The following is a 27,615-nucleotide window of genomic DNA, read 5'->3' as shown; positions in this document are numbered from 1 at the left end:
GATTAATTTGAGGTTCATTATGCATTATGCTGAAGTGAGATTGTGCAAACACTCTATAAGCTTTGGTGACAATGTGGCAGAGTCACGCTAGGAACTGGGAGCACAACAGCAGCCAGGTGAACTACAAGAAGCACAGGCTTGTTTGTCCTACAGGTCTGTAGCACATGTGCAGAAATTCATCTGCATATGCCTTTGTTGTTACAGAAAAGGGAAGTATCAAAAGCTCAGATTTCAGAAAAATCTACTCAGCATGGAAATTTATTTGACTGAAGACCCAGCAGCAATCTATGAAATTATGAAGTATCTTTACAAGTGTTTTACACTTCTTTAAAAGTACTAAATAAACCAATTCAGATACTTGAAAATGCTATGTACAGTGTATTATATTGCATTTATGCACCTGTAACAACCCATTAATAAAGAAAGCCAGACAAGATCCAGGTGATGAATGATATCTGGATGATTTCCCAAGAGGCTTTTCTAGTAATTAATTCAGTTACTGTTGTAACGACAAGCAAACCTTCCTTCCACTCTCCAATATCTCTCTTGCAAACGGTGAGGAGGGGAAAGAAATCTGCCCATGAGATAAACATAGAGTAACATGCTATTTTACACTCACAACACCACCATCCTTTAAATTTCTAGAGTGAAGCTATTGTTATTGCCTTAATACTTCCAGTGGAAGAGACTTAATATCAGAGTTGGTAATGTTTAGTTATAGCAATTTATTGACAAAAATACACACCTCATCATGTAGCCAGTCTAACAATCCTATGAAAGTGACACACAGAGAGTTACTTTGGCAATGTGTGTCTTGGACACTAAAATAGTCAATTTCAGGTTAAGGGCTTGATTTTTTAAAGTATCTTCTAAGGGAAACTTATATTTATTCTGTCAAAGTGTATGAGATTTCATCTACATTTATGAAGGAAGGAGCTCAGTCATGAAAAACTGATGTAGCAGCAGTGATTGAAAAGAGCAAGTAATCTCTTCTTTACGTGGCTCCTCTTTTGAGATGCTTTGTCTTCAAAATGGTTATAGCATGAAAAAAATAATTGCCATCTTAAGGTCTCTTTTCAAAGTTCTGTGATTGACAACAGGTCATCTAACACACTTTTGACAGTGTTGTCACTCCTTTTGACAGGAGTTCGTTCCATAAATACACATGACTGCAATGCATTTGCCGTCTTTGTCCAGAAGTATAAAACTGAGTGTAAACAGCAGCTGTGTGACTTTGTCCTTCTCCTTTCTTGTTTCGTTTTTTGTTTTCAAGACAGTTTCCCTGTGTCCAGGAGCTTTCACAGCACTTATGATGCAGCATTCTCTATGGGACACAGGAGCTTCTGACCAACAGAGAGAAGTTGAAAAGGGCTTTTATTTTAATTCTAAGCCCTTAATCTTCATCACTTGAAGGACAATGAGCTGCATAATCAAAACTAGGAAACCTGATGGGCAGTTCTCCCCATTTCTTAAAAATTTGCTTTGTTGTTTTCTTGTCTGCAAACACAACAACAAAATTTCTAATCTTTAGACAAGGCAGGTCAAGACCTCGGTGAACCATCATATTTCCCCAAGCCTGCAAGTAGAAGAAAATTTCAGATAAAATAAGGCAAGATCATTAGAAATAAATAAATACAGACAACAAGAAGAGTATGAAAAATAAGGTATTTCTCACCTGCCCACAGTCTTTGCATACAATTTCTCCATTTGTCTGGTAATCGGCGTTCTTATTTTGCAGTGTTTTATTTTCTCTTGTATGATAAAGACTTCTGAAAAACAGATAGCACCCATCAGACTCCAGCAGTCATTCCATGCTACATACAGACATAGAAATAGTGGCTAAGATTGCTGAAATCAGATATGAAACATAAAAAGTCATAGACTCTCTGACTGTTGACACATTGAGGAGCTTGAGAAAATGCAAGGTCACACTTCATGTTCCTAAGTAATGATGAAATTTACATACTCTGCATCATTCTTCATTGCATTTCAGGAGCTGCATCCTCCCTCACACATCTTAAAGTGGGAGTAGCAGGCTCTTGTTCTAATAAAAATAATAGACAGATCTAGCTTGTTTTCTTCAGGTGCCATGGAACTGTCAAAGAAATAATACCTGAAAATTAAAGGTTTTCTTTTTACTCCCTCTAGTCCAAAGTTAGCCCTTAGCAGAATCATTTGGTTCTGACTACCCAGACCTCCAGAGTGTATGTACATTCTTGTATCATTTATTTAGGGAGTACTTGATCCTGAAGGTTACTATTAGCCTGTACAGAGTGGAATACATACCCTACTACATAGTAAATGACCTAGTTAATAGTACCACAGAAGCTGCACCTTTTTTTCAAAGTCTTAAACTCAGTTCACCTTGAAACCAGGAATAAGAACAAACATTTTGTTCAAGCTCCTTAACTGTAAACTCCATAGAGCCTAGGACCCAACAATATTGGATTAATCTATTTTTTTCTCACAGGGTCTAGAGGGCTACAGGCCCTGTTACAGCCTTGATGAAAAGAAAATTTGTTTCTGCCTGAAAGAGATAAAGTAGTTCATAAACACTTACAGGAAATCTTTTTTCACACTGACATGATGCATTTCTTCAATAACTTGTATGTCTTCTCCAGAACATATCAGCTTGTTGCAATTTTTGCATAAGAATTTTATTAGTGAAGGATTTTTCTTGCATGTCTTGCGCTGATCTCTCTTTGCCTTCATTTGTTTTTCCACTATACTTTGCAACTGGAAACTCTGAATCTAGAAACAGATCAGTAAGAACACTCTAACATTCTGCTGGAAGGACAGTAATAGTTTTCCTTCTCAGTTATTTTACTGAGTTCACTGTCAACGTGACTTCTAGTCAATTTTCCCTTGCTTGTGTGTTTTCCCCTTACCAATAGAAAACCAGACTTTTCTAAAGAACAAGAAAACAGATTATAAAACAGAAAGAACAAAAGAATTCAAAGCCATATGTAGCAACTAGTATTTTTTCTCCTCTAAGTAGATTTCAAAGAGGAAGTATTTAATACAATATAAATCAGTTTTCTTTAAAGGAAAAGTGCAGAGTTGCAGTGAATACCTTATTTAAATACTCTTCCTGTGGCATCTTCTGGACACGCTGAATGGCCTTATACATCATTTTCTCACGAAAAATATTAACATCTTCACGTTCAACAGCCCCTGAGCCACTTGAAGCCACAAGAGCATAAGTGCTTTCATCAGCTCGAGCTCTACCACGAGCCTACAATTGTCAAGGAATACAAAAATAAACACCACAATTACTCCCTATTACATCACACAACATTTTTTCCTAGTTTTGTAATGGAAGACATGCACTATTCCATATGCACTATCCCAAAGAGCAATTTTTTCCATTTAACTCAGACAGATAAAGAATCAGTGAATAACATATTACTTCTGCAGTATCATCCATGTTACTTGAAAGAACAGCTCAGGAGATTTGTGTTTAGCATGTTTTGCAATGCTGAATCTATATTTTGTCGCCAAAATACAAACATGCACTTAAATATTAAATGTATAAATATTTGTGTTCACAAGTTAAATGACAGCATTATCAAACTGGTATTCTGATACATAGTAATCTCTCTTTAGCTGATGATGGTGGGGTGTCCATACACTGGTGGGAAAAATGCCTCTTGTATCACCTAGTCTGATGACCATATTCTTATATCTCTTCTATTAAAAGAGCTTAATATTTGTGTAGAACGTTGAACAGATGCTGCACCATTACAGAGAGAGGCAAGTTCTATACTGCATATGGACTGAGGATGGCAATTGGAAACGAAACTTGTTGCAAAAGCATTTTCTCTTTTAGCATTCAAGTGTTTAAAAATGATTTCCAGACATCAGGAATATGATTCACCATTTGGCCACTGCAAAAGGAAAAGCACTATTAAAATAAATTAAGTATGCAGAAAACTCATACCTGCACCATAGCAATTTCATTGGTGACAAGGCCATAGCGAATAACAATGTTACACTCTTTGATGTCCAGTCCTTCCTCAGCTACAGTAGTAGCAATTAGTAAATTTATATTTCCACATCGAAATTTATCAATAACTTCCCTTTGTTCATTCTGTAAATTAAAATAATTAAATTAATTTTCAGTATTAGTTTCTGTTATCAGTTTTTTCTAATTCCTTTCTATTCGTTTCTGTTATCAGTTTCTTCTAACTAATGAGTTTCAGGAATTACAGTCCCATCATTTCTAAGCTGAGTGCCAAACATCAAGTGGCTTTGACAACTGCATTTAAGCATCTTGCAAAGAAGGAGTTCCTACTGAATTAACAGATGCTCAGCACCATATTTTGAGGGAGGAGGAAGCAGAAGCCAATACTTTTATGGTAATTGAGCTTGGAACTTTGTAGCCTATGTCCCAGGTACTAGGAGATTTAATAATATAGTTGTCCTGTTGTTTTTAAATTCTTTAAGTACTTATTCATAAGACAGGATTTCTATCACTTCAGTAATTTCTGATTAAAATATAGATTTCCAGCTCTAGTTCTAAAGCACTTAAAACTCCTCATAATAAATGGAGACCATAACTCTGGTGATCCAGGTAGCACCTAAAAGAACAACAATGACACACATGAAAAAGAAAATATCTTTTTAAAACTAAATCACAGACTTTTGAATCAACTGGGTGTTTGTCACCAGCTTGATCAGAGGAACAGAAACTTGCTATTTACTATATGCAGTTTCACAATGCAGAAACTATTGTTTTGTTTGTGCAATGTGCCATGGAAATTAAATGTGAAGCAATTGGTGTCATTTACGATATGTCAACAATACTAAAAAAAGATGGGCATAATCAATAAAGTAGTTTTATTTTTGAATTCAGCAGATAAAATATAACATGAATTACTGTTGTCATGATAGGTATAAACTCATTTGACAATTTAATTTTTGCTCTTTCCATTTTGTTTACTTTTGCTTCCCATGCCTTGCTACAACTTGGGTCCCTTTTGACTACTCCTGTTGCCATTGAATCTAAAACCAGAAAAAGCTTGTTACTTGTGGAAATAAAATTATTCCAACATTATTATTCACATATCTTTATGAAGATAAATTGCTGGCAGGTATGAAACCAGAACTCTGGGCTCCAAACTTCAGTTCACTAGCCTAGTACTAAAACAAGCTCTTTTCCAAAATCATGTACAAGAGATAATGTTGACATGCATGGTCCTGTACCTGAGTCATGGGCTTGATTTCACTCTTATGTCCAGAGCCGATAAGATAATGGGCCCTAATTCCCACTTCTTCAAATTTTGGGTTGTCCTTAATCCACTGGAATAGAGCAAAGGCACTTAGACGAGTCTTTGTGAAAATGATTCCTCGAGGTTCCTCAGTCTTTGTGAACTCCTCCATTAAAGTATTTCTCAACTTTATTAGCTTCTCATTTTCATTTTCTGGATTTTCAGTCAACTCTTTCAGCTGTTCCTTTTTTGCTTTAAAAAAGAACAGATTTTAATTAAGAAAATTTAACCATGTAAAATAACAGTTCGAAACAAAATAAACCCCAAAACCTATAAATCAAAGAGCAATTTTCTATATGATTCTCTCGGCATGGCTGATTCACATTCAGTTTAAAAAGCTGTGGCATACCAATTATTTTTGAAGTGAATTTATAGTCACTAAAAACACACTAATCAATCAACATAAATCACCATTATCATACACTTTGCTTATATTTCACGGTGAGAATAAGCCAAAGGAAAAACCTGCCTATACACACAAAGTTGGTACAGAGTCAAATGCACTGCAATAAAGACCTAAATCACAGCTTGTAATATTTACAAAACTATTTTAAAACCATGGAAAAAAAAGTCTTACAAGGAGAAACAGATTAATATGCACAGCCTCAGAGCTGGCAACGTTTTTATAAATTAAGACATAAATTGTGCTTGGGACATGAATTAAAGTAGGAATCTTCGCTAGGAACATGCAGTACAGTAGACACCAGCACGAGCATGTTGTTATTGATATTGCAGCTCCAAGACAGTTCAATGTACTCAGTGAACTGTCAAATGAATGACTCTCTTTAACTGGCTCTATTGACCACAAGGAGGGAGGATTCCTTTAATTTTAAATTTTAAATTTAAAGTGTTTTAAATTTTGAAAAAAACTTCGAATATTTAAAAACCTATGTCATTATCAGATGATTATGCAAATACAAGAACACTTCAAGGCTGGGACTTTGTGTATTAGTACACTGGTGTCATGACCTGTGCAGGCTATTGCAGTGCACCTAGTCCAAGGCAATCTTACTCAATGTACCACAAACTGCTACTCCACCTAAACAATGGCTTTTTGACTAGTCTTATTCATACTTTAGAATGTAATCAAACATAGAAACACATACAAAGAGTCAATAAACATAACAAACTCTCACAATTTCCACCTTAAGCTCCCCAAGGGGTTTATCACCCAAAGATGAATTCTGCTCTTAAAGCTGAGATATTTTAGATTTTATTCTATTACTCCTAGCACTTTTAGTGGCAAAATCCTAACAAAATAGAATTTATTTTCCATTGACAGGTTCTTTGAACTTCATTTACCTGCAGAAATAAAAGCAGCCACAAATTATACTATGGAAACTAAGTTTCATTTTTAGTTGGTTTAAGTTTTTGGTTCTCAGACACAGCCCACTATTGAAATCTAAATAAGGGGGAATAGACATGTTTGAAGAACTATTAAAACCATGATGACATTATCTAACCTATATTTTGTTTTTTTCATTTCCTGAATTTCTCAATGATAGAAAAATTTGTAGTTCATTGGATACATGAAGCTGGGTCACATTCTGCACTCTGCAGTACAACCTATTTTTGTTTGCACCACCCAAGAGCCATGGGTGATGGGAGCAAACTTGTCTAGCTCTTTCTCATTGCAAAGGCAGTAAAGGAAAAAAACCCAAGCAAAAAAGATCCATGAATGAATCCTAGTTCCAACATGACTGAACTGAACAAAAAGCAATTAACTTGGGTCTTTGCAGTTTGATCTTTTGTTTAATTTTCCAACTAAATATTCTTTACCTAAAAATAACTCTAAGTCAGCACTCTCTTAGTATATTGACAAACAAACTTTGGAAGAAAGGGTTGGTTAAGAACTCATAATTTCATTACTTTTGTACTCCATTTGCTCAACCTTTTGCCCCCCAAGAGTGTCTAGTGGAATACATATTTTATGTATCTGTTAAGTGTCCTCAGGGACACTTCACTGGATAAAAGCAGAGAACAGCTTTTACTTACTGGCAGCAAAAAAAAGGTGCCTTTAGGTGGGAGCTGAAGAACCATTATTACATATTATGACATGATCTCAGTATGATATTGTTTAATGCATACAAAATTGTATGTACTGGGATATCAAACTACTGTGATAATAACACAGCAGTCTCTAGGATGCAATAACTAATGGGCCCATGCAAACCATGTTAGTGCACAATTATGGACTTCAAATATTAAATATCACAATGTATTTCAAACTCACCATGAAATAAACCTATTAGAAATTCATCTGTTTCATCCTGTTTTGATACTGCTGGTTCATCATCATCATCATCATCATCATCACTCCTTACTGTCTTCTTACTTTTCTCCTCTTTATAGAAGTTATCTAGGTGATTGTAGGCATCCACCATTCGGATGGTGTCATTTATCTGGAGAGCATCATTGTATTTCTTCAAGTGTTCTGCACAGACACGTTCCCTGCGTTTTTCTTCTTTTGCAGCTAGAAAGCAACAAAAATACAAAAAGTGTCTTAGTACAGAATGACCCAAAGAAATCCAAAGCTGGGGTGTATTTGCTACGCAGTTACCTCTTCTCTCTTCTCTGATCACCCACTGTTCATACGTCTGAGTTCCAAACTCAGACTTTGGATGCAGCTGGCAATAGTTTTGTATTTCTGTCATGATCTCAGTAATTCTCTCTTTAAATGGATCCTAGAAATAAATTGATCAGACAAAGTAAGCATTTTCTGGTAACAAAAACTTTGGCTTGTACCACACTGAGTTCTTTTTTAAAAGTTAAACCTTAAATTAAAAAAGTAAGGCTGTTAATGTGTTTAGTGTTATGGAAATAAGTTTCAGAATATTACAAAAATTATACTGTGAAATAGCACTTTTTAATTTCTTTTTTGTTAATGGAATATATCATCACTTCAATACAAATATTTCATCTTTAGAAGTCTTTTTGACCAGATAACTCAAAGTATAACAGACATAAGTAAAAATTTGATTCTATTTGTCTTTACTGATAGTTTTTGAAACAAAGGGAAGCAACAATATTAAATTAGCACTCTGGATCACTGAAAGTCTATAGAAAAAGAACATTAGGCAAAAGTTTTTGATAGTGTACAAGTCATTTTAAAATGGTACTATAATTTTTTGCAAAAACATACCCTTTTTTTGTCATCTGCAATCACAGTCTTCTTAGATGGTTCCTTCACCTGATTCATCAGCTGGGCGGCATGCTCTTCAACAGTCATAATTCTACATGCATCAAGATTGGCACAGATCTGGGAGAAAACAAAATGTCATTGCTTTAATATAAGTCAAGTTATTTCACACGAAAACTGAATTAATGCAACAGAGCTTCTTATTTAGATGCTTGCTAAGGTTTATATAAGTTGACTTTCTTCCCACAAAAATTGGATAAAGGCAGCATAAGCACAGGAAAGTCCAAGTCTTCGAAAACATTTGGGATTAACTGCACAAGTTACTTTTTAGGCCAAAAGCGATCCTTGCATACAGGAAAGAAATTGTAGATCAGGATGCAAACCAAGTATTTTGAGAAGGAAAATATAGCATCAGTACTTTAAAAGTATAGATTTTGGAGCACAAAATAGATAAAAATAATGGTGAAATAGAAAAAATAAAATACATATTAGGGATTAATTATGAAAGTTAGAGCTGTTATGAGAGTAGAAAATAATTTGAGATAATCTTTTCTGGAGCAGGAAGACAGAATTTCTGTGCTAAGTGCACAACTGAACTGGACTTTTCTGCTTTTGACCTCTTCCAAAGAGAAAATAAGTACATGTTATTAAGTAATAAGTGAAACCATAAAATTATTCTGAGCAGAGAAAACAGTAAAGGAAAACTGACAGGTGATCTTTTTAGTGTCTTCAGTGGTAGTTGTATATTTTAGCTTGCATATTCAGATTTCAGATTAATCTTCAGATACAAAGCCCAGAATCCTATAATTAGGAATTCAGAGCTGATGAAAAGGAATTTTCTGCTTTTTCTATTGACAGCAAGTTTTTGTGTCAAAATTCTTTGCAATTTTGTCTACTTCAAAACAGCATAAAACGTTCTTGCTGGCCTCACTTATTCAATATCACATTCTATTCTGGTGCAATTTACTGGTCAGGAGTTTTCACTGCAATACTGGGCAAAATTCTACTTTTCTGCTAATGTGAAACAATTTAATTTCAAGTAAAATATAATTTCTTAAGGATAGAATTTAACAGACTATCTTTAGTCAGGTCTTCATGCAACCTCAATGAGTAACTTAAAAAACAAAACAAATTTCTGTGCTACCTGTATCTCACAAGTGGTTTCTGCTTTGTTTAAGTGTTCAACATTGTTTCTCATTTTCTTGGACTCACAAAAATGCTCAGCTTAGTCACTTTAGAAATACAGATATAAAATATGTTGTGTCTCTGTATTTAGGGCTACACAGTAAATTATAAGCCATCAATGGAACAAAAAGACTTTAGTAGCCATAAAGCCATACTACATTGTGGATTTCTTGTCTCTGATCTTAAGTTGGGAATTTTTTTCAAGTGAGGCAATCATTGAACTTCCCTTTTCAGTAACTCTACTCTTCCTGTAAAGTAACCTTTATTCGTACATGGATTTCCATTATTTTTCAGAGGGTCAGTTTAATGGTTATGAGTTAAACTTTCATTTACACAAGAAAAAAAAATCCAATTGTCTATTTGGACACTAAAACTGTAAAAGTTTTACTTGAACCAGACAATATTCCTTTGATGGTTTGTAGGTGTTAGAGCTATTTACTCTCAGAATATGCTCTTCAGCTTTTGAGTAGGATGTTGCACCTCCTACACCAGGTGAGGCTGTAAGTCCCAGAATCTGAGGCTGTGGGATCAGTGGTTTGTTTTCTTTTGCCAGCTTCCTGTTCTTCATCTTTTCTTTTAAGTAACGTCGCATTATATTGTTGTAGACACCTTCCTTTTGAGTGTGATGACATTCATCAATAATGATGAGGGAAAAATCTGGGGAAAAAAAAAAAAAAAGACTCCTAAAGTGAATAATTTCATTTCAAATGTAGAATTTGTGTAACTAAATCTTATAACAGGTAAGAATGGTGTTGAAAAGAACCCACCAATTTGTCTGATAACTAATGAACTAGGAAATTGAAGTGCTGGGGGAAGGCGTGGATGGATGCTGAATATATTAAATGGACTTTGGAACCTTTGCTACAGTCCTGATGTGCCAAGTAGTTTTACATTTCATGTAATGGGAAAAATACTTCTTTTTTTTGCAAAAACAATCTGATGGTATAAAGAATTTCAGAGAAATATTTTTCATATCTTACCAATGGTAAGAACATAATCATAGTTGAACTCAATACTATCTTTTATATCCATAACTGTGTCTGACTAACTAATTATTGTTTGCTTTTGAAAAAATACATAACATGTTAGAAGCCTTTCAGACATTCTTGAAAGGCATGTTGTGGTCAAAATATGCTTCCATTTTGTAGCAACAGAGATTTCCTCCCTATTAGTGTCCAAATTAAAAGATTTATATTACTTTATGGATGTGTTATTGGAAAGAACAAACAGATTAGTGAGAGGACTACCACTCATCTCTCTTTTGCAGCAGAGGAAACTGAATTTCAGACAGATACTGTGAGCTTTTTGGTCACAATATATATGCATGCATGCAATATACTATACAATGAAGAAAAATAAAATTATCTTTTTGTTTCAAATTTCTCAAAAATACAGAAAACATATCTTTAATCTATCTGCACATGCAGTTGGTCACATATATTTCAAGGTTCTGAGCTGAAAGATTCATGAACATTTTTCTGTTTCTCTAACAGCAAAACTTGTTTGTGGAGCTCCCAGTCCTTCTGTAGCTGGCCAGTAACTCTCTAATTTTACATTGTTTCCAACAATTTGAAGACAGTTTTTGGACATGACTGCAAAGAAGACCACTGAAATGATCAGGGTTAAACTCCTATATGTATTTTTTTTTAATGTGGAGGTTTTCTATGGTCCTGTTTACACATTGATGTGCTCAAATTTTTGCACCACTACAAGATAGTTTTCAACAACTGGCAGCAGAAGTTGGAAATCGACAGAGAGCTAAATCAGTCTCAGCTGGTGTTAAAGAACCTAAGGAAAGATGGAAACTAAACAAAGGAAGTTATATTTAAAAGGCTACACCAAACATTTCTGCTAGGAAGGGTAGCCAGTGCTCCATGTCCTTGGGGAAAGCTGATTGCCTTCACAGTGGTTCAAGAAGCCAGTTCAGGAAACCAGCCACACAGGAGTGATGTAGTTTCAAATCTAAATTCTTATTTATTTCTAAGATTTCTAGGCATTGCAAGATTTCAGAAGCAGTGCTTGCAGTTTCTCAGTTATTCTGCTGATATGAACTTACTCCCTTTGATTTTGACCACCATCTCCATCATGCATATTCCTATAACTACTTGTGTAAATCTAACCTACCAGAAGGGATGTGTTTCTTCTACTAAGGAAGTGATACACAGCTTTTAGAAAGTCCGTACAGTGACTTCAGCCCTTGGTAAAGAGGATAAACATTTGGTAAAATGCAATTAAGACAGTCCCCTCCATTTCACTGGGACATGTTACATGTAATGCAGACCTCTGTGGAAAAGATGAAAAATGTATGCACAGAAATCTGGAAAAAAACTTGTAACTAATTAGGATGATTTATAAAGGCTGCAAGTTAACTAAGTCACAGCCATGGAAATGGAGCTGGCTGTGTTCAAGCTTGCTTGGCTTTGGTCCAGCTGAACTTATGAGCACAGGTGTAATAGCACGGGGAAAAAATGAGGTGCATGGCTGCCTGAGTTCTGGAAAAAAATGTAGCTCCTTATGAAGCAAACTTTGCAAAGTGTGAAACCCATTCAACCCACTTCATTACACAATCTGGCTGGGACCAGGCCAGCAGTTCCAGTAGAAATGTTCAGATGCCTCCATATAGCATTCCAAAATGATTCAGATATAGGAAAGTTTATTAACTTACATGCAGTGGAGAGGAAATAAGTATAAGAAAACTGCTGGTACTCAGCCTAGCTTAATAACAGGGCATTCCGAAGGAGGGGGTGCAATTCTGAGGTACCCAAGTGGCTCTGCAGGAGTTATTTTGGATCAAGCAGTACCCCAGTCAGCACTAGGCACTGACAGACACAGACTAACCCCTCAGGATTCCCTGCTGTCTCTGTGACACCCAGACATATATTTCTACCTCAGGGCCAATATCCTGAATATCACAGCTCTCCCCTACATCCTTCACCATCTGAAAAGGAGTTGACAGCAGGTAAATAGAGGGAGAAGTTAACATCTCACAGAGGAAGGTCACTGCAGCCCAGCCCTGGAGCTGATGTCATGGGCTGTTCTATTTGTACCTCACTGATAGATAATACCCTTTCCTTTCTAATCTCGCAGAGATACCTGCCACTTTAGCATTCAGGGAAAACAATCTTATTTTCTTTATCTTTTGCTTTCTTCAACTTCCTTCATCTGTTGTAGGAAACCATTGTATCTGCTGAGCTCAGAGAGACACAGTCTTAAGCCATTATATTATCCTAAGTATATTAGCAAAATTACAAGAATTTAAAGAGTATAACTTTTATAACAGATTTTTATCTTGTGTTCCACTGTATTTCGCAAACTACCAAGTACATTTGAGTTTTGATAGTTATTTTTCCCATCCTGTATATGGCTTCTATGTGATATAACTCAGTGCTCCACCAAGCTTGGAAAGTGAAACTGCATTTGCACAAAGTTGTGCTTAAGAATTTATTTAGATGAAATAGGAAACATAACAAATATTTAGTACAAAATAAACTATAGAGTCTAATTTTGGCCTGCATGCTTATTAATTAAGATCGGATTTTGACTACAGCTTGCATTTATAAAATGAGTAAATTGAAAAAACCCTGTTGAATGTGGCCCATTTTTACTCTGCAATTTTCCAGAATAGAGACATACTTCTACACCCTCTGTAAAAATTTCAGAATAAAAAACTTGCCTGATAAGTGGACATAGTCTTCATCTTCCTTGGATGCATTTAACAGTGAATTCTCAAGGATCTGTGCTGTACTGATGATGACATCATTTCTTCTGACAACTTCAGGAAATGAGATTTTCAGCTGAGAATCACCACTTAAACCAATAACCTGATACCAGCGCTTCAGGAATGGACTAAACTCTGTTTGTAAATGCTGTTCTACCAATGGGACCTGAACAAAGGTTTACAAATAATTTAAAACATATTAAACACAGGATTAAAAATACATGCCTGTTTGCCACAAATGTTGCTAGGTGAACAAAAGAAAATTAAGCAGCAAAAATCCCCAGACCAATTTTTCCCCTTCAACTTCTCCTTTTTGTCCCGAGGAATTTGGCTTAATTGTGCCTTTGAAAGAATGAACAAACCACGCATGCTCTGGTTATTTAACTGAGCTCATAACATGCTTTCACATTTATTCTTATAAAAGGATATGGATATTATTTACAATTTCAATAAAATACTTAAATGTACTTCTGTATTTTAATATTACAATAGAAGGCGAATTTGTGCTAAATTTAACTGCACAAATTACAGCAATTATCAGAAAATGTGACAAAACATTCCCCAACTACTGTGAGGCTCCTTAAGTGGCCTTCAATAACAAACTAAAACACAGAATGTGAAAAATATTTTTGTTTTTTAAAATTCATTACAAAATGAAATTCTGTGTTTTCCAGTAATTTCAGCACATCTAAATTTGCACTTGTACTGGGGAACACAAACATACTTTGTGCTTGCACCAGGCTGATGGTACAATAGGTCTGTCTGTCTTTAAACACCGCACACTTGGAGAAGCTGAGAATTGTGTTTATGTTCATTTTACAATGTCTGTATTAACAGTGCATGATGCTTGAAAAATAATATTCTTACCAACTTACCTTATTAACAAGTACTATGACTTTCCCAGGCTCTGATGCCCTTTTCTTCTTATCCAAGTGATCTTTGGTAATGTAAACAGCCACTCTGGTTTTACCACTGCCCGTAGGGAGACATATTATAATATTCTCCCCATTCAGTGCTGGCTTTGCAACTTCCATCTGGTAATCTCTCAGGGTCAGATCTGGCTGAGGTGAGGCTCTCCTCTCCACTTCATCTTCATCTAAGGGTACAACGAAATACAAGTTTCAAACAGGAGGCACAGAACGTGTATCCAAGGAGTGAACAAATGTCAGAGGGAAAAACATTAATTCACTATCAGAAACATCTTCTGAATAAATAGAAACAGCACACTAGCATAGACAGTGTTGCTCTGAGGACATGTGCAACTCTGGATCAGAACTGCTTCCATGCAGCCACCACTCCACACAACATATCTTCACCCATCTATGTTGAAATGACTGCTTTTAGGTATAAATTCAAATGATACAGTTCAGTAGCACTGGGATCAATAAAGGTTGTGTTTGGAGCTGCAGTATTTATAACCTAGCCAAGCTTCTGTGACGTTTTTCTTCATCAATACTGAAATTTATTTGGTTACAAGGGAGCTACCTTTTTAAATACTTCCCAGAAAATAAAAAATGGAGCCATAGAAAGAAAAAAAAATAAAATATATATATATGGAACACTTAAAAACGGACAAGGGTGTTATAAAGACCAAATAGATAAGAAAATTCAATTGCCCATACAAGATGGAGCTAACTGCAGAATGTATCACACCTACTCATGGTAGAATATGTAGCTTCTTAGCCTGACTCATACATTATGCAATTGAATGTTCATTAAAAAGCCATATACATTTGCCACCTAAGGCCAAAGCCTTCCATCTCTTGTTGAAAATGCAATGGCAGTGTTTAGATATATGGCGCCCAGAAGAAACAAAAGATGTTCTAAATATAAAAGTGAAAAAAAAAAAAAGCTGTTGAATTATTTTGAGCAGTAAGAAAAGCATATCAAGTCTCTTGAGTTTACATATATTTAGGGAGTCAGAACTTATGTATTAATATCAGAAGGATTTATTTCAATTGAGTTTTCATGGGTATTTTTCCTACAAATAAGCTTAGATCACTCTTTAGTTTCTAACTGCCCACAGTGAAGAAAATGCACAAATTCATTCTACATTCATTCTGAGACTAAAATGTGGGGAGAAAAGTTTTGTTTCCTGATGGTATCATTCAATGAAGAATCATGAGGATTTTATTATCACTGATACATTACACACAAAGTAAGCATATTTTTCTGGTATTCCTGATTCCATTAAATAAAATTAAACTAACAAAACGTAATGAAGCTTGATAAAACACTGCTGATGGAAACATCTGAATGCCATTCTAAAGTGTTTTTTGCTTGTTTTGCCTTTTAGTGTGAGTGCAGTGCTACCAGGACACAGGGACATTTGCACTAGAGAGTACTTGCTGTTACTTATCTGACTTCTACTACTCTCTTTTGAGGAAGAACGTTGTTTGCTTTCTGGTTGGCTAAATTCAATAGCTCAATCATATTGAAACTAGCACTTTATCACCCATCTGTTTGGTTAAATTTTAGTTCCTTGACATCCTCAATTAACAATCCAGGCCTAAAAAATATTTAACTTAGCTCTCTCCTAGCTTCTTCAGCCCTTGTTTAGATAAAGGCATCTTTTATCTGTATCCTTAGATACAGGAATCTTTTCAGAGATTAAAGAATTAAATAATTAAAGATTTTTCATCGTGCACAGTATAACATTACAGAAGTTGTCTGCCTTCATACAAGGCTCATGTGAATTGCTGCTCTAGGATAAAAGAAACATAATAATTATTCTATTGTCCTTACTACAAAATTTTATAAAATGTGAAATGAACCTTGCACATAAAAATGCAGCTAAATCCACATGATTTGCATTAAAATCCAAATCATGTCAGTGTGTAATGATATCATCCAAACATCTTTGTTAATACAACAGTTGTAGTGTAAAATTTCAAATAATAAAAGCCATAAACAATGCATCTGCATCTTCTTAGCATTTTTTTTCTCATTATTGCTCTCACTGAGTTTACTAGACATGATTAAAAACATGGATGTTTTTAAAAACTTTTTAACCAGTTGTTTTTAAAAGCCACGTGTATAAAGAACATACAGCAAGTAAGCACCGTGAAAAAATCTGTTCTCCATTCTTCACAAAACTGTAGTGGTTTTGGGTTTTTTGGTGTTTTTTTCTGGATTAATGAACACAGCAAATGCCCAATTTTCTTCCTGAGAAATACTTCAGGAATCTTAAAGGATGAGGCCATACATACATACATACATACATGCTGCTAAAAGCCAGGAGCCTGGCTCAGCCTGACCAATTGGCAGTGTGCCTGCCTGTCCACAGAAAGAGAAGTTTCCATGCCCAGACACTTCATGTGACAGAGGGAGTCAAAAAACACAATGTGACTTATGAGTGTCCTCAGCTGAAAAAGAAATGCAAAGCAAATTCTTTGCAGTTAGCAATGCACAGACTAAAATCTCAGCTGTAGAGTAGCAATTCAGATCTTGAGCTATCCTGAATTTTCTGTGTACTTAAAAAAATACATGTGTTTTAATCTTTAAAAAGGTTGAAACTATTCTAAAAGTATTTATAATAAATTCTTTGCAGGCATAAGAGATATAATAATTACAGTGACCTTACAGATATAATACTAGGTTTATTAGGTCAGCTGTCTTGAAAGGTGCTCAGATTTTTTCTAGCCCTTGTGCAAGACTTAGTCCCAGCACAAATTTTATAAAGGCTAGATTCCAAAATGTAAGTATTGAACTCTGTATAGGTAAACAGGCTGATCACTATGGTAGACACTTCTCAATTTTTTTTTTATCTGAGGTTTGAAAAAAGAAAAAAAAAAAGACAAAATATACAGGGATGTCTTTTACAAAAGCAGTGTTTAGTTCGGCTCACACTTCATACACAGCAAGATAATAACTGTCTGCTAAATATTTTTTAAGCACAGTCCAATATCTAGCTTAAAACTGTTTTTAGAACAAGCACATGTGTTTGAATGTGAGATTGACAAAGGTCTTCAGATAGCAACCCTCATTGCTCAGGTTGTTTTTACAAATAAGGCTACTAAAGTTCTTGAGTCCAAAGTGGACCTTCATTATTGTTCTGCAGGTACCCAGAAGATGCTTGTGCTCATCTTTTGCTGCCTCTAAAACATTCCTATTCCTTCTCACCCTGTGTGAGGGCCAGGTACAAACTAGCTCCTCTCTGAGGACAAAAGAAACACATCTGTGTGGCAGCATTATGAATATCTGTCCAGGTGACTGCACTGGATGACTTTTAGTCCCTGCAGCCTATGTGATTTTATCATTCTGCCTCACTGACCAGTTTGTCCGATGGTGATGTCTAGAGCCCTGTTCAGATGATTTCAGTAAATCGACTGTTTTGGGGCTAGGACATAGGTCCAGACCACTTAAAATGGCATCTGTTTTCCAACAAAGAGTAGGTCTGGCAACTAAATACAGTGAACTAGAGTTTACAGTGAAAGAAAGCCCTCCACTGAGTTTTGTTTTAGCCCACTCACAGAATACTTCCCCCAGAGCTTATTTTGCAATTACTAAGTAATAAGAGAAGGGAAATGTACCTGAATCAGTGGCTGTGCAGGTCTGTCCCAGATTTTCATTTAAGTTACTGACGCTTCCATCTCCTGTAGAAACATCTGACTCTAAATGAAAAACACAAAGAAATGCAACATAATATATTTGCTGTACAAATATGAACGGCAAATGCAGATTGTTTGTTCTCCCTTTAAGTTATTAAGGTAGGTTAGATGAATATCAGGTGGGGATGGTTGAGATCAAATTTTCTCTATTTCTGGTAAAGAAAAAAGTGAACAATATAATCCATCTTCTTATGGAAGAAAATATGGAGTGGAAGATTAATTCCAAAACACGGCAGAGGTAAGGATAACATGACACTATGGGTCATGATTTATTGCTTAAAAGCAGGGGTTCCAGACATGATGACCTGCATAACCCCCTTTAGTCCCATTTTACCGTATCTTTCCAGAAACGTGAAAAGCCAAAAAATAAGTTGCTGGCAAACTGAACATTCTCTTTTACTCCCTGCAAGCCATGACAGCTACACCTGTAGCAGAATAAAAACAAAACCAGAACTCTGTGTGTGTGTGTGGGGGGGTTATTATTATTTTGAAAGTTTCTCGGTGTAACACGAAAAGAACAAACCGGAGTTCCGAGCGAGCAGAAGCAGCGCTGAGGCTGCGGAGATTGCCGGGCTCCGCTCGCCCTCTGCTGGGCCAGCCGCGCCTGACGCATCCCGGGCACAAAGCATCCCGGCCAAACATCGGTCCTTTCGGTACCCGAGACACCCAGACCTTCCCGGGGAGATCTGCTGCGAACAGCATCACCCTGAGCTATCAGCTTACCGACAGCACTCTGCGACAGAGCCCACAGTGTGCAGATGGAATCGGTCAGAATAATAGTGTTGACCAACGTTTTGTTTAATTAGCCTTAATTTGCTTGTGTTTTCATCAAGTTCTTTCCAGTGAATATCCTATTATGGTCCATATATGTATTTTTTCGCAACTTATTGTCCCAAAAAGTTATTCATAAAGCAAAATGGATTCTGTGAATGAGAATTTAGCATTGAGTGGAAATTACAGTGTCCTAGAAAGGAATGCATGAAATATACACTATAAAGTTTTGGTGGGTGAGGTGGAAATGAAACCTAGTCTGCATTTAGTACAGTTATGAAGCTATCTTAGCTACCACTAGGAGTCAGGAATTAGCAGTCTTTCTAACAAATGAATGCATTCAACAGAAAGGCACAAAAAAGAAGAAAACCTCACCTGTTACAAGCCATGTTCAAAGACCTGTGACAAATTAATTAGCAACATTAGTGGGAACTCCCAGCTATGAAGATGACACTGCTATCCTCTCACTTTCACTTTCTAAGAATCCATATAATATAGGAAAGGGAGGTCAAATTGCTCCCCTCTAAAATGACCTTCTGAAAGTCATGAGAATATGTATCCATGAAGTGTTTTGCACAAAATCATCTGAATTACAATGTGCAGCATGCATTATGCAACAATCTCTCAACAGAAAAAAACATCAGTGGTGAAGTGAAATGCAAAATACTCATCTTCCAAATGAAAGGTGAATAAAATAATCTCCTTTTTCAACTGTGGCAACTTACTTGAATTACTTTAAAAGAAGATAAATTAAAAAAGACAAAAAATGGAATCAGTAAGCATTTCCAAAATAACGAAGATGAAAGAGTTAATATTCTAACAGCTGTTTCTAGCGCTTTTTGCTAATCTTCCCTTGGAGTCCTGCTTGAACAATTGTAATGCCGAGTATTTCACAGGAAGGTTTTCAGCCACTTTACACTGAGTACTAAATAAGTAGAGAGACAATGGAATGGAATAGAATGAAGCCTTGAAAAAGAGAGCTGCTATTATTTAAATTGTTGCTTATATGGGTAACTGCAGCAGCTTAATCCAAGTGTTGACCTTGGAAATTTACTTGCTTTTGTGCAATTTTTTGTGTGTGAAGTTTTTTATCTGTGTTTTTGCATGCTCAATTTTCCTCTAGTTATCTCTTAGGCTAAATGATCTATTTCTACTTGTTTTTATGACCTTACTGCTCTCCTACCTTCTGACTGTCTCTGTTTCATCTACCTAAATAGAAGGGTCAGAGGAGGCGGTATATGGCGGTAATTTTAAGTGACTTGAAAAGCCTTTTTCTTCTTGAAATATGTCCTTAAGACATAAAGGAATGGTGGGAGTATACTGCAAAACTGTCAACTTGACAGCACCAAATTACAACTAGGTGGGTTCCCAGCTCAATTGGAAATAGAATCTGGGTTCCATTTGTATTTTAATCTTCCTGGTCTAAAATTAACAGTCTTACGAAATCGTGAGAAAGGACGGAAATAGGAAATAAAAAAAGACCTGAGTGCTGTTAAGTCTGAGTGTACATGTGCATTGATATCAAAGATTGCTGCACTTGATGGCTGAATGTGAGGCAGTTTCTCTGCAGAAATCTCCGAGCAGCACTGCCTCCTGGTAGCCCTTGTTACCCTGCATCTACACTGCTGCTTTGGTTCATCTCAGAACTGCATGTTTATAGTGAATCTGGCAATTGTCCCCACTTACACCACTTTGGTTCATATCACAGAGCTGCTTTGGATCAGAAGAAGTAAACTTTCATCTGAAACCAAATGAGATTTATTCTAATTACTTGCACAGTCCACACAGGTACACAGTCCACATGAGACTGAAGTCAGTCTGAACCAGACCGATGGAATCCATGTACTCTGTACCCTCTTAGCCATTTCACTTCACAGATCTGCTCAACTGCCCAAACTGCTAATGCCCACTCTATTGATTTCTGTTTTGTGATGAGACCATAGCTTTTTAGCTACAATTAGCTTGTGGCACACTAGTTAATAACTGCCAGATCTAATTTTCTGTAATCCTCAACCTGACAAGAGGCAAGTAGAAGATCAGGCTAACAGCAATGAAAACCAACCCTTAGTAGGCCAAATAAGAGCCTTAGCTTTGTCCAAAAAGAATAATCTAGTCTGATTTATTTTGAATTATCTTAAATATTTGGCACCTCTTCTTTATATTGCCAAATTATGTTCTAACCCAGGAAAACCAAGTTGATAATTTTGCTGTTGTTAATAATTCACTACTTGCTACAAAGCATTGTGACATCCTGTTAATATCATGCTAAATAAGAAATAGGCTACTACTGTTACACATTCAATGGCTGCAGTTTTTCAGAACCATTTAAAAAAAAATAAAAATATTCATGTTTGATAAAAAGAGAGCAGCCTTAGCTGTCTCACTGCTTTGGCTGAATAAACCCACTAGTGTAATTCCAGGCAGGATTTACCTTAGCTGTAACTATTGTCTGAGCTCCATCTGAACTTGGAACACACGGCTCCTGACTCATGCAGTGTGAGTTTGAATCACTGGTTTGCAGCTATGTTTGGGCTTTGTTGCTGGCAATTGCTGTTGCTTATAATTAACTCCCAAGGCATGTTTTTAAGAGTGGATCTATATGAACAATGGCCACAATAATTTCTAAACATTTTTACTAAAAATGGACTTCTGAGTATGAATGTGACATGAGAAAGGCTGTTTGACATTCTGTACATAAGAAAACCTTAAAATAAAGAGAAAATTTACTTGTTGAACAGCACGAAAGGACTTTTCAAAACAAAAAATGCTTTTCAATACAGAATTTCCAGCCTTCTAGAAAGAAGTACTTAATACAGCTGTAGTTTTACTGGTATAAAAACATTCCTCTTATCTTAAACTTTGTCAACAATGTACAGAGTTGTCAATGTTAACCTAACGTTGTCATTGGATAGTATAAGCCTACCACGGATGGGTCTAAAATAAAATAGTAGTCTAATGATATTAATATTTTATAAAAATATTAAATATATTTGAAAACTACTCATTTATTCACACAGGTACCAGATCAAAATACTAGTTAGTGGACAAACCTGACACCACAGAATTCTCTTGTATGGATGTTTCCAACACACTGTTCTCACTGCTGAAACTATCATCCACATTTTCTTCCTGTTTCAAATTCTCCTCTATGTCATATCCTGGTTGGCTTCTAACTTCAGTTTCTTCGTTTGTAGTCTGCTCCGTCCCACTTTGTTTATTCTCTGTTTCCAAAAAATATAGAGAAATTCTGAGGCAGTTCTATAAAACATTTCATTTCTTTTAGTGTGGAGCACAGAAAACACAGAACTAACCTGTATTCATCATGCATATAACAGTAACAGTATAACATATGGTCTTGGTCTTGACTCAAAAGTTATAGTTTGGAATTTTGACCTTTATATAAATATTTATTAAGAATTTACTAATTTACAATTAGAAACTAAACTTAAAGAGGTTAATAGAGTTATTTTTATGAAGTTCTCAATTTCTGTGCGTAGGTGTTTGTTAATAACATATTTTACTGCAACAAATCACAGAGGGTCAAGCTGCAATGATAAAATGTATCATCAGTGTTCTTCATCCACAATTACCAACGAAACTGTTTCCTCTCTCTGACCTTATGTCCGAGCATGCTCCTGCAACCATACACTACAGATCTACACACATGTGTACATGGAAAATCACTTATCCTCTGGTAAGAGCAACACCATTCATGCTTGATGCATTAGTCTGTATAGTTTGTTTTGGGGCCTGCTGTGCCCAAGATTACAAAGAAATTGTGGAATAAATGCATTCATTCAGTCGTCCATCAAACAACTGAATTAAACTTAAGTTTTACCCTATATGGTCTGCACTATACTGAAAATTCAGAAATGCAAAATGTGAAAAGAATTGAAAATAAAAATATGAAAATAATATTAACAATTTGCATATTTATTACTTAGTTTACCTTACTGATGGCCAAGTAGTGAAGACATGAATTTAAGCCTCCCACTGCTGCAACACTGAATAAAAATTAGGATCACAGCAGCTGCTGAGCAAGCCCCAGCATTCGAGTTTTGCTCAGAATGATCTTCTGAGGCTCTGACTTGGTTGGTCTTGTCCTGCAGACTGCAACACTCAACCATCTTTGAACTGTATCCTCAACTGTATCTAAATCCATACTATTGTAATTCTCATATTGCTTAACAAGGATCATTAGTATTTCAAAATCTGTCAATTAAGCTGTTACAAAACTTGGTTTTGAAATCCCTGGACAATCAAAAGCATTAGTCCCAGTGTCACAGTGAAACAATATGGTGGGAATCCTGCATTGCTTCTTAAGTAACAGTATAACTAAAAAAGAAAAAGAAAAAAAAAAAAAGAGTTATTAAAAATCCAGTACCAGTGAAATAAGATGATTACCTCCTGTATTTCCACTTAAATCATCTGCAAGGTCCTCATGTTGGGTTTCACGGAGAGCAACCAAAAAAGAAGAGAACCAATCTTTCTTCTGGACTATTCTGCTGAGTAGCTCCCTTGCACCATCTCTGTTCCCACGATTATCAGTAGCAGTCTGGATCTGGTAAAAATAAAAAATCAGAAACAATCCTCACACAGACTTTGGAAATGGTCTGAAGAAGCTTGCAAGAATAGTATAGGTGAAAAAGCACTTCCTCGCCATCATTAAAACATATTGAAAAATAAAGATATAAAGTGGACCTGACCACTCATCTGAAGAGAATTATTGTAATTTTGTCCAACCTCATGTTCATCCCATATGGTTTTGGGTAGGCTATATAAAACCTGTGAGATCTGGAATTTAGTTGGAGAGATTGGTAGTACTAGACAATGGTTATAACAGTAACCACTATATAATAATTATTATTATTGTTGTAACTTTTCCCTAAAAAATCCTTTTTCTGTTTCTCTGATTCTGCTGCATTTCTTCTGTATTTTTCGTTCTCTTCCTGGATTTCTCAGCCTCCTTTGGACTGAATTATTTTGGGATTCTCCCCATGGGGAGCTCTGCTTATCTCAGTTCTCTAGTTTTGATGAAAACTCCCGAGCTCATTAGAATCTTGTTTCTCGTGTTTATTAACAGGTCATCACAAAACTTGGCAGGTCTCTCCAGACTGGCTGCACAAGTCCAAATCACTGCAATCTGGTACATTTCTTTCTTCTGATGGTACAAACAAGGCCTTGTGGCACACTTCATGTCTGATGCACAAAATGGCCCCGAAATATGCAGTTCTTTTATCTTTATACCTATTTTTACCCAATTAACAATAGACACGTATATTATTTTTCTTAATGACCCAATGACCCATCACCTCTGTGATGCACTGCGGCATTTTCTGTCCAATCACCTACTATTATCCAAAAACCTCTAGGAGAAGAAAATGAAGAAGAAAGAAGAAGGGACAGGGGACAACACCCTAAATCCTCCATCTTGTCTTCTGTTCTCTAAACTAACTTTTTCACCCGGTGACTTAAGAAAACTTTCTAATCTACATACTTACACTTTAAGCTTTTTCTATCTAACTTTAACAGTTGTTTTCATGTATCACCATAAAAACATGCTCATGAATTTCATATTATATGAAATTCAGTGTTTTTCTGGATGTTAGAACTAAGTATCAGAAACAAGGGCACACGCTCTGTATCCCAGACTCCAACAATTGTGGAATAATAATTGGTGTTCAGACTGGTTTAGGGAATAGGCAACCTTGATTAAGGAGAAATGCTGTCACACAGCATTTCCAAAGCTCAGACTTAAACTCTAATATGACCTCATACATAAAAACATGTATGAGGAAAGAACATTTCCCTTCTAAAACTCTGGCTTCATCATCTCATATATTGTACTTAAAAATACAATACCTAAGCCTCTAGAAAGTGACTAGTACCCTCAAAGAAACTATGGAACAGTGTTGCAAGGCTGCCACAAGCAGAACTTGACATGTGATCACATGAGGAACAAAACCTTAAGAGCAAAGCAGCCTGAGACAGGTGTTCAGTCCCAAGGGCCATTTTGTCAAGGCTCAAGAATTACCCATTCTGACATGCAAGGAAACGGGCAGGCATAGCAGTGGGAACCTGACTGAGATTCATGACTAAAAGGAAGTGTGTGGAAAGCGGGAGGGGTTAAGAAAGCCTAAACTCCATTGGAGTTTAAACTGGCAGGATTGTGAAAGGTATTAAATGGTTTGATAACACCAGCAGCAAAAAGGTGACTCAGGGGAACAGAGGACCCATTACCAGGGAATGGAGCCAGTATCTCCCTAAAAGGCCTCTGCATCTGCCTTGCTTGGCTTGGCAAGCTTGGCTCCCTAATAATTAGGGTGCATCTGATCGTTGCTGCTATCTGATGGTCACAAGACAAAATTATGTATCCTACATTTTAACTGAAATGGAGCATAAAACTCCCTCAAAAGTGGATGCAAAGGATCAGAGTACAAATGTGATTTAGTTCCACCCTTAGTTTACCAGTTTTCCCCTTACTGCTGTGGCAATTATTATTTTAATTTGTTCTAACACTGTTTCAGGATATCAATTTTTTTTGAGTTTCAGGTAGGTTTCACATTCCAGGCAAGTCATTCTTAGCCAAGTGGAATAAACACTGGTCATTGTTTTCATCAAAGGTTAGCACTTCGTTTTGTTCTTGTCCAACCGGTATTTCTGCTCACCTCACTGTCTAGTGTGATAGTCCTTAGCGAACCTACAGCAAAAAAGGGGATGGAAAATCTTGTTTTATTTTAACTCAAGTATTCTTAGGACTTCACCGACCTCACTACTTCCTGGTATGGTTCAAGGGCCAGAAGACAATGATCTTCTGAGCCTAAGGTCTGTGGCAAAATGGTAAGTAAAGTCAAATCTGATATATTTCTTCCGCTTAGACACTGCCTTGGTCCATCCAACCCTCTGTTCCCGGCATTTTTCTTTGCCAGACTCTTAACTGGCATCCCACCTGCTGGCCCATTGTCAACAGTCTTCACTGGCTTACCTGGACCCATTATCTCTTTTCCCCCAACTCTGGGAACTCCCCTTCCACTTCTGTATTTACTGTGCCATTTGTAGTTGTGGCTTCCCACCTGCCCCTCAGCCCCTGGGGCTGGCCAGTGTCTGTGGCACTGCCTGCACCCGCACTCACCCGATCCATGTCCTCCTCCTGGAAGATGCCCATCTCCAGGCACCTGGCGGCCACCTGCACGGCGCGCATCCTGTCCACCAGCGTGCCGTGCAGCAGCTGCACCAGCTGCACGCAGAGGTCGTGCTCGGCCTCCTCCGCCGCCGATGGCAGCTGGCTCAGGCTGGGGTTGGCGTAGCAGGCTGCCAGGCTGCAGCCACCGTGCTCCAGCGCCTGCAGGAACTCGCGGATCCAGCCGCAGCCGCGGGGCCCGCGCTCCACGGCCCGCAGCAGCTCCTCGGCGCCCGCCGCCGCGCCGCGCTGCAGGGCGGCCGCCCGCACCCTGTCCCTGTCCTCCGCGCTCAGCGAGGGCAGCCGGTCCAGCACGGGCTGCACCTGGATGAACTGCTTCAGCCGCGGCCTGAAGCAGGAGATCATGTAGAGGAACCGCTCGTCCCGGGTGCCCTCTGCCATGGCGGCCCCTCCGCCAACCTCCCGCGGCCCGGCCCGGCCGCTGTGCCCAGCACCGGCACCGCTTTCGGTTTCGCTTGCGGGGCGGTGCGTGAGAGCCCGGCCCGCCGGGACAGGGCCCCCCGGGACAGGACAGGACTCCCCGGGACAGGGCCCGCCGGGACAGGGCTCCCCGAGACAGGGCTCCCCGAACAGAGCTCCCCGAGACAGGACTCCCCGAGACAGGGCTCCCCGAGACAGGGCTCCCCGAACAGGGCTCCCCGAACAGGGCTCCCCGAGACAGGGCTCCCCGGGACAGGGATCCCCGGACAGGGCTCCCCGAACAGGGCTCCCCGAGACAGGGCTCCCCGGGACAGGGATCCCCGGACAGGGCAGCAGCTCTGCACTTGGCACCACTCAGCGCAACTCCTCGGTGTTGAAAACGAAACTTTTGGCAGTAACGAAACCTTTGACAGTAATCGTGATGTCACTTTCCACCTCAAGAACTTCCCGGGCTGCTTACAGCCTATCTGAGTTCTGGGAGCTGGCTGCTGCCCAGGCACGCACTGGCAGGAATGAGGTGCTTGGTTGGTGTCTGAGGCTGTTGGAAAGTCTCTCCCTGAGAGGAGGTTTCACCCATATTGTACATGTCACTGAGCTTCAGAAGCAGTCTTGGTTTCCATTGTGGGGGCTTGGGGAACCTCAGTGTGTTTCTGAGGTAAGGCAAAATGATAAACAGAGAGTGCCTGGATTACTGCGTTCAGTTTTGGTCCAGGAGAGTTCAAGAGACTGAAAAATTGGAGAGTCAAGAGGCCAACAGGATTGGAGAGCCTGGCACATGTTTGAAAGAACCGCATATATAAAACCTGGAGGAAAGAAGGGCCAGGGGAGATCCAACCGCTGTGATATCTGAGTGTTAGAAAGATGAATTACTTGCTGGTAGAATTACTTTGTTAAGGTCTAGGATTTGGCCTGTTTCAACGATCTCAGACCTAGAGGGAGGTTAACAAAACTTGGGAATAAGAATGTATCACTGACAGCAGATACAAAGAACACAGAATTTATGTACCTCAAGGACATTTAGCAGAACTCCCAAAATGAGGACAAACTAATGAAGACAGCTCAGCAGTTGTGCTGAGATCAGCTCTGACTGGGTAGGAGGTAATTCTGGCAGGAGGAGATTATGACCACTGATTCACAGACCACCAATCCAGGAAACCACTGACTCAGAAGAAGAGAAAGATTGGGCTTGTCAGCATAAGTGAGGGAATCATTTAACCAATAGAAGAAAGAATACGAATTTATATGAAAAACTATGTAACTTGTAGCCAATGAGCTTAATGCCTTTGTCTGCTAAAATGTAA

General features: G+C 37.7%; 1 protein-coding gene across 2 annotated transcripts; it reads right to left on the bottom strand.

The window, feature by feature from the left end:
* Positions 1-242: 242 nt before the first annotated feature.
* Positions 243-26,288, bottom strand: IFIH1 (interferon induced with helicase C domain 1). 2 transcript variants are annotated; one of them, XM_023930448.2, is made up of 16 exons: positions 25,826-26,288; positions 23,098-23,254; positions 21,744-21,914; positions 17,845-17,925; positions 14,188-14,408; positions 13,268-13,478; positions 10,034-10,251; positions 8,413-8,529; positions 7,831-7,954; positions 7,504-7,743; positions 5,206-5,462; positions 3,941-4,090; positions 3,074-3,235; positions 2,561-2,751; positions 1,676-1,769; positions 243-1,576 (listed from the first exon to the last, which is right to left on the bottom strand). In XM_023930448.2, exons 1-16 carry the CDS (start codon positions 26,273-26,275, stop codon positions 1,394-1,396), a joined length of 3,027 nt encoding a protein of 1,008 aa, XP_023786216.2. In that variant the 5' UTR covers positions 26,276-26,288; the 3' UTR covers positions 243-1,393. The 2 variants fall into 2 exon arrangements, with proteins under 2 accessions (XP_023786216.2, XP_086754707.1); XM_086898581.1 differs by having other exon boundaries at positions 1,676-1,766; positions 25,826-26,287.
* Positions 26,289-27,615: the final 1,327 nt, after the last annotated feature.

This window comes from Cyanistes caeruleus, chromosome 7 (assembly GCF_971803275.1).
Source record: "Cyanistes caeruleus chromosome 7, bCyaCae1.hap1.1, whole genome shotgun sequence".
Classification (NCBI taxonomy): Eukaryota; Metazoa; Chordata; class Aves; order Passeriformes; family Paridae; genus Cyanistes; species Cyanistes caeruleus.
Note: the sequence above shows the minus strand (reverse complement) of the source record. Positions and strands in the feature narration are given on the sequence as shown.

Bases quoted from the DNA above. Each gene is read 5' to 3' on its own strand.
- IFIH1 (XM_023930448.2), bottom strand. From the start codon at position 26,275: ATGGCAGAGGGCACCCGGGACGAGCGGTTCCTCTACATGATCTCCTGC. The intron at 17,926-21,743 runs GTTTGTCCACTA...TTTTTCATTTAG, and splicing joins AGAGAATTCTGTGGTGTCAG to AGTCAGATGTTTCTACAGGA. The intron at 2,752-3,073 runs GTATTCACTGCA...ATCTGTTTCTAG, and splicing joins AGGAAGAGTATTTAAATAAG to ATTCAGAGTTTCCAGTTGCA.